Raw genomic sequence first — 14367 nt, 5'->3', positions numbered from 1 at the left:
TCAAGGAAGTGGCTTTGATATTCTCAGGAACGCGTGGCGTTTCCAGCCTGTTGTTACAGTGACTGGCATGAACACCCTGCACTCATGGAGACAGGCCTGCCTGATCGGATTCAGCCTCGCAGATGATTTTTAGTGTGTCGTGGGTTTTTTTGTTTGGTTTTTTTTTTTTTTTTTAATTTGTAGACCAATAGTAGACAATTGAAATGACTGTTCTCATCTCTAATGTTGGAAGTTTTGGTGAAGATTTGGTGGGCAGTGAGCCAGATTATGTCTGAGGATGTGTTAAAAGATGGCTGCTAGCAGAGTGGAAGCAGTTTTAATTTGAAAAATATATTGCAAACCGGGTAAAATAAAAAAGGGGTAATCTTTTCACTCGAGATGCTTAAAAACTACATTAAATAAATGATTGGACATTAAACGTTCTGTTTATAGAGGCATATTTTTTACTGTCTCGTTTTTTCTAGGTTTTACACACGTTGGAAAGATTGGGAATCGTGGTATTCTCAGAGCTTCGGTTTACATTTTTCCCTGAGGGAAGAACAGTGGCAGGAAGACTGGGCATTCATCCTCTCTCTCGCCAGCCAGGTAAGTGCTGTGGCGCGCTGCCCGTGAGCATCGGCCTGTGGCCTGAACCCCGGATGCTCCTGGGGAGTCACATGCTGTTCATTGACTCTGTGGCCATAGAGGTCCCCGCTGCGGAGCGGGAGTGACAGCTTACTCACTAAGGGGTGCAGGCTGTCCGGTGAAGTCGGACTGGGATGACGAAGCACTGCGTGTGTGTGTTTAAGCACCGTGTGTGTGTGTGTGTGTGTGTGTGTGTGTGTGCGTAAGCTCCGCGTGCGCATAAGGACCGTGTGTGTGTGTGTGTGTGTGTGTGCGCGCGCGTAAGCTCCGCGTGCGCATAAGGACCGCGCGTGCGTGTAGGCTCCGCATGCTTGTGTAAGCTGCGCATGCATGTAAGCTCCACGTGCGCGTGTGTAACCACCCCATGCCTGTGTGTAAGCACCGCGTGCGTGTAAGCACCATGTGTGTGTGTAAGCACCGTGTGTGTGTGTGTGTGCGCGCGCGTCAGCTCCGCGTGCGCATAAGGACCGTGCGTGCGTGTAGGCTCCGCATGCTTGTGTAAGCTGCGCATGCATGTAAGCTCCACGTGCGCGTGTGTAACCACCCCATGCCTGTGTGTAAGCACCGCGTGCGTGTAAGCACCATGTGTGTGTGTAAGCACTGCCTGTGTGTAAGCACTGCGTGCAAGGACCGTGTGTGTGCACGTGTAAGCACTGCATGTGTGCATAAGCACTGTGTGCATAAGCACTGGGTGTATGTGTATAAGCACTGTGTGTGTAAGCACTGCGTGTGTGTGTAAGCAGTGTGGGTGTAAGTTGCATGTGTGTGTGAGCACTGCGTGTGCGTAAGTACTGCATGTATGTGTAAGCACTGTGTGCGTGCGTGTGTGTAAGCACTGCATGTGTGCATAAGCACTGTGTGTATAAGCACTGGGTGTGTGTGTAAGCAGTGTAGGTGTAAGTTGCATGTGTGTGTGAGCACTGTGCGTGTGCGTAAGTACTGTGTGTATGTGTGTAAGCACTGTGTTCGTGTGTATGTGTAAGCACTGTGCGCGTGCATGTGTGTAAGCACTGCGTGTGTGTTTGGATTGCTTTCATCTGTGTTTCCTCTCAGAAAGGCGGCTCCAGGCCTGTCTTCCACGCCTGCTGGTGAGCTCCCATCCTGTGTCTGAGGGGAGACTTCACCGGGTCGTGGGGCTGGTAGTGGGCACGCTGGTGCTGAGCTCTGTGGCCCCGGGGGTCAAGTCGAGGTCTCGCTAAAGCCCCAGGGAGGCTCTCCTCCTGTGACTGAGGCAGAGAAGGTGCCAGAGAGTCATTCCTTCGCAGCGGGGAGTGGGCTGTTAGAAGTGAGCTGTGGGAGTGGCTGTTCTACCTCTGCGACGTGCACCTCCTGAAAACGTGCTGTCAGAGCCGTTGCAGGGGAAGGTGGGCTGGGGTGTGTGCAATGAGGGTGCTCCAGTCAGTGTAGGAAGTAGCCGCGTCGTTCCCCACGGAGGCCCTTGTGGGCCGCACTCCGTGGGAACCCAACGGAAGGCCGTGTGAACCAGGGCCCGGCTGCGGACCTTGTCCCTGGGTGTGAGCAGCCGGGTGACTCGGGGGTGGGGAGGGGGTGGGTGCCTATGCAGACTGGCTGTTGGGGGACCCAGTGCTGCTGCAGCTGGACAGATTGGTTTTCAAAGACATCGAGAGAGAGGTCGGAGGTGCCGCGTCGTGCCCTACGCGTCGCAGGGTGTGGGGACCAGGGTTGCCATAGAAATGACTTCACTTTGCTCTGCGCAGCCTGGAGCGAGCTTGGAGCAGACACACATCTTCGTGCTCGCGCACATCCTCCGGCGCCCGATCATCGTTTACGGCGTGAAGTTCTACAAGAGCTTCCGGGGAGAAACGCTGGGGTACACCCGGTTTCAAGGTGAGCCCCTGCCCGGGGGCGGGGGGGGGCTGCTCACTCGAGGGGGGCCGTGCCGTTGCAGCCGCAACTGCCAATCGGTCTGACTCTCTCTCCTCCCAGGCGTGTATTTGCCTTTGCTGTGGGAACAGAGTTTCTGTTGGAAAAGTCCGATCGCCCTGGGCTACACAAGGGGCCACTTCTCTGCTCTGGTTGCCATGGAAAATGACGGCTATGGCAGCCGAGGTGCCGGTGCTAACCTGAACACCGACGACGACGTCACCATCACCTTCCTGCCTCTGGTGGACAGCGAGCGGAAGCTACTCCACGTGCACTTCCTTTCTGCTCAGGAGGTAAGCGGCCCTGCCCTTCCCGCCACTGCGCGTGGGGACGCTGGGCCCCACGCAGCGAGGGGCACCCGGTGCATTGGGACCGGGTTGTGATGGCCGCTTTCTGGATGCTGGTCAGCTGCTGTGCAGGGTGTGCTGCGGGGACAGCATGGAGTGAGGACGGGAGCCCCTGCCCCGGGGCACGGTGAGGGGGCCAGGCGGTGCGCGGGCGACACGGGGTTTCTGACTGAAGAAGGTGGCGAGGGAAGGCGTCACGAGGAAGTGACGCCCGAGTCGGGAGCGGGAGGAGCTGGGCAGGAAGAGGGCGGCTCAGCGTGGCCTGGACTCGGGAAGCGGGGACCCCAGGGGCCAGCCTGCCCCGGGGAGGAGCCCGCTGCTCAGTGACTAGACCGCAGGGCAGTGGCGTGGGCAGGACCCCAGGCTGGAGACCTGGCAGGTCCAGGGAGGTGTGGACAGGCCGGAGGTGGAGAGCATGCGGAAGCGCACTTGGAAACCCGCAGGCTCACAGCAGCATCGCTTTACTCCACGTGCTCACAAGCACAAAGCTCGGAGCGACATTGGGAAGGAGCTCCCAGAGCATCGTTTTTGCAGCGTCAGCCTGTACGCAGCGCGCTGAGTGACTTGCCTTGTGTTTGAGGCCGTGGCTCCTTGGCCTGTTCTTGGCCAGGGTTAGCTTATCAGACGGCCTTGGCTAGTATGTCAGGTCCCTCCCGGTTTCTGCGAACTTCCCTGTGGATGTCTTTTCTGTTTGGCCGCAGGAGGCCGGGTTTATAAAACTGGTGAGAGGCTGAAACCCTGTGAAGACAGGGAGTTGCTTTGGCCTTTAGGTTGGGAACCAGCAGGGTCTGACCTCGCCTTGCTTCCCTTCCCCCCTTGCCCTGCAGCTGGGCAACGAGGAGCAGCAGGAGAGGCTGCTGCGCGAGTGGCTGGACTGCTGCGTGACCGAGGGCGGCGTGCTGGTCGCCATGCAGAAAAGCTCTCGGCGGCGCAGCCACCCCCTGGTCACGCACATGGTCGAGAAGTGGCTGGACCGCTACCGGCAGATCCGGCCTTGCACGTCCCTGTCTGACGGAGAGGAAGACGAAGACGACGAAGATGAATGAACAGAGCAGAGAGCGGGAGACCAAGGTAGCGGCTCTGTGGTGACCCCGGGGAGTGGTGCTCCAGGCAGAGGCATGGCATGGGCCCGAGCGACCGCAGGACCTGCCTGGAGGGCTGATCCACACCCGACGGCGGTGGCGTGTCTGCCGAGCGAGGACAGAACTCGGTTTGGACTCCAGTTTGTAAAAACCAATTCATTCAGACAGAACTCTTCCTTTCCAGGCGTCAATCTGTCTATAAGTGTCACGCATGTGGTTGTGTAAGAACTTGTGTAATAGGAGCAGTTGTACCAGCATCTCCCTGTCCCTGAGGAGTGTTCAGCATGGGCACCTCCAAAGGCACAGGCACACGGCTTTGTTCCTTTGAGATGTTTTTTTAAACTAGAACCTGGCATCCTCTTTCCATCGTAAAAGATCCATTTACATCAAGTCTCAATCGAGCTCCTTAGAGATTACAAACTTTTTGTACAAATTGTCCACAGCAAAACATAAAAATAAAACAAACTTATTTTATTAATAATTTAGTTCCTGTTGTGCCCAATAAAATCAAATCTTTAAGGAACAAACTACAAGGAAAGTAAGAATTTTTTATTGAATGAACTTCATCTAGACGCTCCCTTGTTTTGGTTTCTCTCATTTCGTGTGCTGTTAGTTTGTTCCTGTTGTTGCTGACATGCCCCTTTCAGTATTCGGTATTTATTCGTTCGGAAGCGCGCCCTCACAGTGCGGGCGCTTCTGCCAGACGCCAGGCAGCATCTCCGGGAGCGGCTTTCCCTGGCCGCAGGCAGGGGCGCTCGCGCCTGCCCACTGGACGCGGTGGACAGCGTGTGCTCCCGCCCCGTGGAGGCTCGGGTCCTGGTGTCTTGTACCCTCAGCTCTGCTTTAAGCACATTGTGTTGGAAGGCATGCCTTTGCTTGGGCTACTTGGGAATAGCAGTTCAGTACAGAATAAAGATTTAAAATGCAGTAAGGCGGTCAGTGCATTGTCTTAATGAATTTCGCAGTGAGCAGTCCGAGTCTGAATGTTGGTTACTTGTGGTCATTCTTATTTAAAGTTAAAACTATCATCTCAGGTAAGAAGGACTTTCTATAAGAAGTGTTCGGTGACCACTTCAGGTCTCCCACCCATTTAGACGGGTTAGGGTCTCAGACCCTCCCAGGCACAGACTTAGTGTCCTGACCAGTAGATGGTCGATGCAGCCGAGAATTCAGAAAGCAGCACCTCAGCCTACACACGTTTCTCCTTCCTTTTGATGAAAAGGCTGTGAAAACATTGGAATTTTTGCTTATTTTCCCCGAGTTCTGGTTAGGATGGCATTGGGCGTGCACGAGCTTGAACACTAAAGCCAGGAGCATGCCCAGGGCTGGCTGGTGTGATTGGTGATTCAGCTCTTTCCCCCTCTGTGCCCAGGACCAAATGACCCCTTGCTGCACGCAACGTGACTCCATAGAAACGAATTCCGATATGTTACAGGAAAGGTGAACGTGCTGTTCTAAGTGGGTAACCTTTATTACAAACTTTTTGTGGTTTGTTTGTATTTGGTAATTTTTTTAGCAGCTGACACTCTACTTAGTGCCAGCATCTCCATCAACGCCCCCACGAGCACGTCTTTATGGGCAGAGACCCTGGTGCAGCTGCTGAATGCAAACTGCCCTCCCAACCGCAGGAGCCAAAGCGATGCCTGAGGTGACAGCACCTGGTCGTCATGGCCTCCCCGCAGCCCCACTGCCAGGAGCGTGTCTGGTCTGCGGGGGTTGCTTCCCGAGGAGCCTGTCACCTCCACGCTCAGCACAGCCTCTTCCCTGTGGGATGGGACTGTCGGTTCCAGGGCCCTGGGCTCCCCGTGGCCTCCCAGCAGGTGGCTGGAAAGGCCAGCATTTGGGGGGATCAGTGCCACGTTCAGCTCTTGAACTATTCAACAGCCATATTTGTTTTCCCGAGAATGTGTTCCCCTTCCTGGAAGTCTTGTGGCCGGGCCCGCTGTATGTGCATGTGTTGGTTGACTGGACAGTCAGACCGTGACCGTGTGGCCTTTTCTAGGGAGGATACGGGGAGCGGTTCTGGTCTAATGAAAACCCGGCGCACGTGGAACGGACCTGCCTTTTTGGGTGACTTGGGCACATTGTGCCCCGGCCCGATCTGTGCAGGGAGTTCTGCCGGCCCCGGGCGGCCGGGCTCGCTCTGCCCTGCCACCTGCACTCCTGCCTCTGACCAGGGGCCCCGAGGACTGCGCTGCCGCTCCCGGACCCCGTCCCCGTGAGGTGGTTCCAACGTGACTGACCAGAGGCTGGCGCTGGGGCTGCACCTGAAAACCAGCCAGGAGGTGACGCTTCTTACAGGGGGAGGGAGGGGGAGGAAGGGGCTCCAGGTGTGCGGCCTGGAAGCCGGGGCGCTTGCAGATGCACTCGCACAAGGGCAGTGACTACGCTGTTAACAGAAGGAATGGCTGATGTTAACCACTTTGCAACGTTTCTTTGTAAACCTTCCTTCCTGCATCAGGTGATTGTGCTTTTGGGTAAATTAAAAATCAAAACTCTCCAACTTGACCAATTTTGTGTTTCTTGACTTGACTTAGTTCTCACCCACTGTTTCCTCTGACGGACACTGAGGGACTTCTGTGGGGCTTTGCTTTTTCAAGTCCACGCTCACACGCGGCCATTTCGGCCCCTGGAGTCTGGCTGTGCAGGAGGCAGGCCGAAGGTCCTGGGGCATCTCAGCAGAGAAAGTGTGCACTGGTGAGATGCACGTGAATTTCAGAACTGAAATTTTTATTTTTATTGAAAACTGCACCGAACGCTAAATGTCCACCTTTACAATAAACAAATACAGTAACGGTAACTCACACTAAAACAAAACATTTCTGATAGCCATTATTTTTCTGTTTGGGACAGTTTTAAAGGTTTTTGTCACAAAAACAGGAATGTACCTATACAAAGGCTCAAAATAGGCCATCTTTTAAACAAAAAGGCAATGATTCACAAAAGACTATGAATATAACATGTAACTAGTTGATACAAATCTAATAGGATTTGTTAAAATCAGTCACATCTAATAACACACCTGAAGTGTTCTTGTATAAAATATTACGTGAAGAAAAGAAGATTTTATCAATGTCTAAAAAAGTGGGTTTGTTCATAGACAATCTGACAAGTTACCATAAAAAGTGTTTCCTGAGACATAAGGAAATGCAACATTATTCTTCTTGAACCCTTTCAGTTCAAGACTTTCCACTCAATAAAATAGCTGAGGATCTGAACTGAGAAAATATATTTGAGTACAAACAGCTTGTGAAACTTAATACTTTTTTTTTTTTTTTGCATCATTAGAGGGTGTTACTGAACTCACAACTGCTCACCCGCTCAGTATGCAGTTCGGGCGGGAGATTTGTGTCCAGGAGCGACTGTCTTCCGTCCGTGCTTGCAGCGAGCTGTCTGACCCAGGCCAGCAGTTTCTCCCGGTTCCGTAGTAACGCGATCTTCCTATTAGCAAAGAGGTGGCCAGCCCCGGGGACCAAGGGAGAGTCACAGGACAGGGACCGCCTCTGAATAGGTTTTATTTTGACGTTTGGAACTCTTGACGCAACATTCTCTACAGCCAGGTGTCCAGGACCCGCTGTGCCCCAGGGGCTGATAAAAGGAAAAAGATCTATTCTTTGTGATTTGATGCACAGATGAAGAACTTAACACACAATAACAGAAGTTGGTCGTCATTAATCACATCCTAGTCTTTCCCGGGCCCCCTCTGCGAGCAGAAGGCATCTTCCGTTTTCCCACGCCTCGGCTTCTCGCTCTTGTCGTTCTAACGCTGATGTCAGTGGTGCGGAGGCCCAGAACCAGTTACAGAGCCGGTCACGCTCCCCTCCTCTGAGCTCCTCTGTTGTCCACTGTCTCTTGGTCCCAGGTTTCTCTGACCTTTGTCCTCTGCTACTGCTCGTTGGGGTGCTCTCGACTGTCCCCGTGTTTCGTGGGCTGGTTGGGGGAGGGCGCTTGGGAAGGGTGTGCCACTGTGGGCAGGTTGTGCGTCACGGGGATGCCTCCGGGGATGATCCCTTCCATGGCAGCAGGAAGCCCCCCCGGGGCCACGCCCACGATGCCTGGCGGGTATCTAAGGCGCACAGAGAAGGGCAGGTAAGTCCAGGGCAGGAAAAGGTCTTTTATCATCTGTCTGCCTTCCTATCCCCAAAGCAGGGAGGAACCCGTGTGAAAACTAAAACGCTGACGGAAGTCACAAACAACAAAGTCTCTTTTCTCTGATCAAAATACGGGGCTGCTTCTGTTGCTCTCAGACGACGGGAATACCCCCGCTCTGCCCACATGCGGGAACCTGCACAAGATGTGGTCCCCAGCAAAGTGGAGGCCTCGCCAACTAGATGTGGCCCTGGCTGCTGGCGTGTGACAGGCAGGGAGCAGGCCTGTGCTGGCAGCACGCGTGTGAGGATGCGGAGCATTTAGCCTCCAGAACAGGCGCAGGGCTCATCTGCACAGTGAGCCCAGGGTCATACTTGGAGGCAGCCATTTAGAACAGCGGTCGCCAACCCGTGATCCGTGAGGTCGGAAAGGTTGGCGACGCGGATTTAGAATTGTTCTGTCACCAGCTCCTTTACGCTGGTTTTCTCCCTGCAGGAGCCACTCCCTCCCTGGCAGGGCTTTTCAGTGCCGACGCGGGGAGAACGCCGAGGGCGGGTGCAGGAGGACTCTGGCACGGGGCCTGTGAGCACCGGAGCTCAGCTGTGCTTCTGGGGGCCAAGGTCTGCGTCAGGAGGGACAGGGCCAGGGCTGCTTACTCCGCCGCGACCCCCACGCACAGGGCAGGCCAGGACCGTGTGTCCCACGTCCTCCTGGGGCTAAGGCTGCAGCGCCTCCTTTATGGGGAGGACTTACTCCCTGGAACCAGCTGTTGGGGGGAAGGGGGGAGTCTGGGAAGCCCCTGCCGGTGACCCTGCACTGACTTCAGTCTCTGTGGACCCCTCTCCCTGGTCTTTGGCCAGAAAAGCGAAGTCACTAACAGGCTCAGTCCTTCCACCGGAAACCTGGCTGTGAAGGGGCTTCGGAATAAAGGGGGCTCCCTACGCAGTGCTCAGACCCTGAGGCCTGGGAAGAGTGGGGGGCAGAGGGTGGGGTTCCCCCGAGGGAGGAGGAGGAGCTCCTGCAGCCCAGGTGGGGCGCGCTGCCCATGTCGCGTCCCTCCCGCAGCCTCACCTGTAAGTGGCACCATTGAGCTCTGGGTGAATTGCTTGCTGGTCTATTACTGACCAAGGAGCTGTTGTAACAAAGAGTTCCTTGTTCACACAGTTCCTTAAGCTCTCGGGGATGCGACCTGGAACGAGACGGTTACATGCTTCCTGAGGGGCATCGGGATTTAATATCAGACTCAGTAGCGGCTCCGGGGGAAGAGCCTGCGTGGTTTGTGCTGACAGATCTGACAGCGAATCTACTCCAGGGGAGGGAGCCTCCGGAGCCCCGAGCTCTCCAGCCAGCGGAGGCCAGGACAGAAGAGGCCTGCTCCCTCGGGGGAGGGCCCCGCCCGGGGTGCACCGGCTACGGTGGCCTGAGAGGCATTGGTTTCCTCTGAGTTTGTTAGGGACATGCACAACCCACTCAAAACTCAACCAGCCTGAAAGCTGATGTCTGCCCACAGCATGTTTTCTGCCTTTATTGAGCGGCCGCGCCAGGCTCACCTGTGATCGCACGGCGGATCTCCGTGGCGGCGGCCTCCCGCATCTCCAGTGAGGCCTGTTCACTGTACCAGGCCGTGTGGGGCGTGCAGATGAGATTCGGCGCGTCTTTCAAGGGCCCCTGAGCAAAGCTGGAGGAAGGTACAGAGCATGGCCCTGAGGTGCTGGCCACACACCCGGGCCTGCTCACCCTGGGGGGAGGGGGGGGGCAGGGAGGCTGGCACGGCTGCGCTGTGACCCCAGGGGCAGGAGCAGCCAGGGACGCACAGAAGGACCAGCGAGGCCCGGAGGTCGGCCTTTGAGCTGCGTCTGCAGACCAAGCAAACCACCCATTTCCCTGCCTCGTCCTTGGCCGATTCCCTTTGGGGACCTTTTGGCGCCTTTCCAGTCCGTGAGGACGCACTACAGCCCTCAAAGGCGCCTGTAAAGGGCGTCTGCTTTCCTACCCGGGGCCTGTCTTCTGGGAAAGTGCCCCCCAAGTGTGGGGCCAGGTGGACTCAGAGCTCAGGCGGCCAGACCCACCTGAAAGGCTCCGACTCATGCACGTCGAGGGCTGCTCCTCGTATCCTGCCTTCCTTGAGGGCCTGGGCCAAGGCCTTCTCGTCCACCAGCCCGCCGCGGGCCGCGTTCACCAGGAAGGCCCCCTGCCTCATCTGTGGGGCAGGGAGAGCGTTAGCGGGCGGAGGCAGCAGGAGGCCGAGCGTGGAGCCTCGTGTCCGCTTCTGCTGACCCTGCGAGGGCCTCAAGCGGGAAGCCTGGCTCTGTCTGTCGTGTTGGAGGCTGCCCACCCCACGGGGGCCTCACTGCTGTGCCTCGGGGACTTCCCTGCTCCGGGGCCCATGGCCCATGCCCTCCCCTTCGGCTGCGACGAGCCGGGCCGCGGGCGCCCGCACCTGCTTGATGGTGAAGTCGTTGACGAGGTGGTGGTTGTGCTCGTTGAGGTTGCAGTGCAGGGACACGCAGTCGCTCTGATACAGCAGGTCCTGCAGGGTGTAGACCCTCTGCACGCCCAGGGACCGCTCGATCCCGTCCTGCAAGTAGGGGTCGTAGAAGATGACGCTGAAGCCAAAGGCCTTGGCTCGAACGGCGACCGCCTGCCCCGTGCGACCTGCGCAGAGAGAGAGCGTCCGGGTGAGCGAGGCCGGCCCCTCCTGGAAGCACGGGGCTGGCCTCCATGTACGGAAAGGGTTTCAGGAAACGGATGGCAAAGGCGCAGCCAAAGAGCGACCCCCGGCAAGGACGCGCGTGCTGTGCTGGCCAGGGCCCGCCGAGGCCCCATCGAGGCCTAGAGCCAGGCAGCTCTCCTAAGAGCCACTCGCAGAGCACTGGACCTGGCGCGCCAGCAGAGGGCGCTGCGGCTCAGCCACCTGCCTCCCAGGCTAGGGGGCCTGTCCACTCTGAGTGGTCACACCAGACCCAGAGCTGAAAGGTGTGCAGGCCCCTCCTACCTCACTCAGCGGTCCCCTAGGCCACCCCCGCGGCCTGGCCCTCAGTGACCAGGAAACAGCCCGAGTGAAGACTGCGTGCAGCGGGAGCCTGCTGTAGCCAGGCCTCGAAGGCGCTCGCCAGGGGCCAGGCAGAGGGCAAGGCAACCCTCAAGGTCGCGAGGCCCCTCCCAAACGCTCCGTGGGGCCCTACTTGAGCTGTGTGGCCATGAGCCAAGCTCTCCCTGGGCCGGCAGCCGTGTCGCCCTGGACAACGGCTGACCCGGCAACAGCTCTCCAAGCTGGTGGCCTGACCACCTTCTGCCTCGGAGGCCTCCCGGCCCCGGGCTCCACTCAGCCAGCAGACCCTGTTCGAGCCCCACTGAGCACCTCTGCCCACAGGGCAACTGGCAGGCACAGCACCTTCCCGCTGCCCCGCCCCGAGAATGCCCCCTCAACCCCTGCGGACAGCAAACTCCAGTCACGTGACCATAGGGACCCTCCCCTCCCAGGAAAGGGCAGCTGCACGTACCAAAGCCGATGAGGCCCAGTGTCTCCCCGCGGATGCGGGCTGCTCCCGAGGCGACCTCCCGGATCTGCTCCACGCTCTGCACCCGCGTGCCTTCCCGCAGCGCCTGGTACAGCCACGTGTTCCTCCGGTACAGGTTGAGGATGTGGCAGAGGGTGGAGTCGGCCGTTTCCTCCACGGCCGCTGACGGGATGTTGCACACTGCAATCCCTGAAAGGAGGCGGGGCCAGGGGTGAGCACCCCTCAACCCCCGCTGCCCCCATCAGAGGTAGGAGACGGGCGGGGCCAGGGCTAGGGGGGCAGAGGCCAGTGAAGCAGCTTCTGAGGGCACAGCTGCCCGGGCAGCATGGAGGCCTCGCTCACAGGGCCCTCTCAGTGCACATTGGGGACCACAGGCAGGACCCCCAGGGCTGGGAGCCAGGCTTCTTCTCTAGCTGAGGGTGGGGGCAGTGCCAGGGCAGCCACGGCTGCAAGGGGTAGGACAGTGGACCATTCTTTCTACCACCCAGCCCAGTGCCAGGCCCAATGCGTACATGGGACAGGTCACCGGGACCTAGGCCAACAGGCCCTGCCGCGTGGCCTCCTTAGAGGGACCGAGCGCCGAGAGTGGCCGGACGGGAAGGCAGGGCCTGCTGCTGCCTGGGCGATGGACCGCTGTCCTGCGGGACTGCCCGAGGGCAGTGGGAAGGTTGTGCTGCAGCTCAGCCCACCCAGGGATGGGCTGCTCCCTGGGGGGTGAGAGAACCTTCTCATCCCGACCCTGGAATGTAGCTCCCGGGCCCGGCGCCTGCAGGGAGCAGACCGAGGCCACGGGCACCGCTGGCATCACCAGGACCACCCGCCGATGGCCACGCACCTTCCTCCAGAAATGCCAGTCCGCACCACCCTCTGAGGTGGAACTTTCCAGGTTGGGGCGTGGCCCACTCCAGGGGCTTCTCCAAAGGCCAGAGCCCCACACAGCAGCCGCTGCCCCGGGTCAGCGCTGACCCAGCCAGCCCTCTGGCTGCACTTACCCAGCTCGCCGGCCGCCTTGATGTCGACGTTGTCGTAGCCGCTCCCTATCCGCACGATCACCCTCAGCGCCTTGAACTTCTCCAGGTCCTCCCGGGTGAGGGTGATGGTGTGGTACATCATGGCGCCCACGGCTTCGTTCAGCACCTGCGGGGGGAGCAGAGCTGCAGGCCCACGTCCCCAGCGCCCAGCAGGGGGAGCACAAGGTCTGGGGACAGCTCCCCCAGAGGAGGTGGGCGGTGAGGGGGACCAGCCAGGGAGACCGAGGGTGGACCCGGGGACCCACCTTCTCGTGGATCTCCTGCGTGGACTGCGCGTCACAGAAGGCCACGGTGGCCAGGTCCTTCAGGATGGGCATCTCCACGGTGCAGTCGCGGCCGTCCAGCAGTGCCACCAGGGGCCGGGGGTGCAGGGGGCCGTTCATGATCTGGGGGCGGATACCTGCGAGGAACGGCGGGGCTTGGTGGGCAGACGGAGTGGCCCGTCCCACTCCATGGGCAACGTGGTGAGTGCCCGGCGCCTCCACCCCATCCCCAACCTGTGGGGTCTGCAGGGCTCCCACCACCACCACAGCCACCTCTGTAGCCCTAACCCTTCCCCTGGGCTGACCGCGAAGCCCTGTCCTGAGGACCACAGGTCACTGCAGAGCCCAGGGCGGTGCCGGGAGGCCGAGGAGACCGGGCTGCAGATGGAGCAGGATGCGGCCTTCTGGGCCCATCGGGGCGGGTCCGACTGGGACCTAGGCCCGTGACCACCTCACACTGAGCTGGCAGGAGCACGTGGAGCTCACACCATCGCCTGGTGGGACTCGGGCCGAGGAACCTGGTCAAGGCCACGCACATCTCGTGGCCCCGCCTCGCACCCACTGGCTCATCACCACACGCTAAGAAGCTGGGCCCCGAGGTGCCCGCACATCAGGCACAGCGCAGCCTGTTGACAGCGGCTGAATCCGGAGCAGAGAGAAGGCCTTTGTCCAGGCCTCCGAGGAAGGGGTGGGGCGGGGCGGGGGCAATGGCACCTCTGGGCGGCTCTCAAGCAGTCATGGTCCCTCCCTGCCCGGGAGCAGCAGGTGAACCCCAACCGCCCCCCAGGACCCGGATGCCCAAAGCAACGCCTCAGTGAGGCTGGGCCCCCACACGCCTGCACTGGGCAGGATGGGACTCCCCGCTGCCTCGCCCCCCAGCTGGCCCGACCCACGAGAGGCCGGGTGCTGTCTTCGGACAGGCCCTGAGGCCCCAGCCCGGCCGGGAGGGAAGAGAGGAGCCATCAGTTCAGGTGGAACCACCTTCTCGTTTCCTTCACCACCACCCCCTGTAGCAGGCGAGGACACTGAGGCAGAGGGGTCAGGAACTCGCTGGAGTGAGGGGCCTCGTCTGCCGAGGAAATGGTGAGACGACCGTTCCCTCCCCTGGGACAGGCAGCCCTGGGCTTCAGGGCAACCGCGCTCACGTGCCCCGTGGTGTCCCTCCCAGGGTGAGGAGCACCGGACTGGATTCCCACAGGAAGGAGGGTCGATGGGACAAGCTCTGCAGAGTTCACGGTCATGATAAGAAACGCAAGTGAATGAAAAAGCAACCCCAGGAAGGGGTCGGCGGCACCAGGCAGGCCTCCGAGAGGCTGGGCTGTCACCACGAGCTGTCCGTCCACAGCATCAGTGCGTCACCTCGTTACCCAGGAAACAAACGCCAGGTTGCCTAGCAATCACCTCCCTCCCCGACTTGGATCCCCTCTTGGTGAAACTCGGCTGGGCCCTCACCAGGCTGGGCCAGCAGAAGGCAGCGGCCCTGGGCCCCGCCCCAGCCCTGGACGGGGCTGCAGGGCCCAGCGGGT

The 14367-nt window shown here is 59.2% G+C and overlaps 2 protein-coding genes across 3 annotated transcripts in view; one reads left to right on the top strand and one right to left on the bottom strand.

Annotated features, from left to right (window-relative positions):
• The window catches only part of ZRANB1 (zinc finger, RAN-binding domain containing 1), a 34951-nt gene extending 30087 nt beyond the window's left edge, over positions 1 to 4864 (top strand). Inside the window, exons 7-10 of the mRNA XM_006754986.2 lie at positions 465 to 585; positions 2343 to 2472; positions 2572 to 2801; positions 3683 to 4864. Of these exons, the coding sequence (XP_006755049.1) occupies positions 465 to 585; positions 2343 to 2472; positions 2572 to 2801; positions 3683 to 3901 (700 nt within the window). The 3' untranslated portion in view covers positions 3902 to 4864. The remainder of the gene's footprint in view (positions 1 to 464; positions 586 to 2342; positions 2473 to 2571; positions 2802 to 3682) is intronic.
• Positions 4865 to 6646: 1782 nt separating this feature from the next.
• CTBP2 (C-terminal binding protein 2) overlaps positions 6647 to 14367 on the bottom strand; it is a 90455-nt gene continuing 82734 nt past the window's right edge. For both annotated transcript variants that reach the window (XM_006754940.2, XM_015572895.1), the window contains 8 exons: positions 12824 to 12978; positions 12540 to 12684; positions 11530 to 11736; positions 10467 to 10681; positions 10096 to 10226; positions 9577 to 9704; positions 9098 to 9215; positions 6647 to 8003 (listed from right to left, as the gene is read on the bottom strand). In XM_006754940.2, coding sequence (XP_006755003.1) covers positions 7823 to 8003; positions 9098 to 9215; positions 9577 to 9704; positions 10096 to 10226; positions 10467 to 10681; positions 11530 to 11736; positions 12540 to 12684; positions 12824 to 12978 — 1280 coding nt within the window. In that variant the 3' untranslated portion in view covers positions 6647 to 7822. The remainder of the gene's footprint in view (positions 8004 to 9097; positions 9216 to 9576; positions 9705 to 10095; positions 10227 to 10466; positions 10682 to 11529; positions 11737 to 12539; positions 12685 to 12823; positions 12979 to 14367) is intronic.

This window comes from Myotis davidii, unplaced genomic scaffold (genome assembly GCF_000327345.1).
Source record: "Myotis davidii unplaced genomic scaffold, ASM32734v1 scaffold72, whole genome shotgun sequence".
In the NCBI taxonomy this organism is placed as follows: domain Eukaryota; kingdom Metazoa; phylum Chordata; class Mammalia; order Chiroptera; family Vespertilionidae; genus Myotis; species Myotis davidii.
This window is presented reverse-complemented; position numbering and strand designations above follow the sequence as displayed.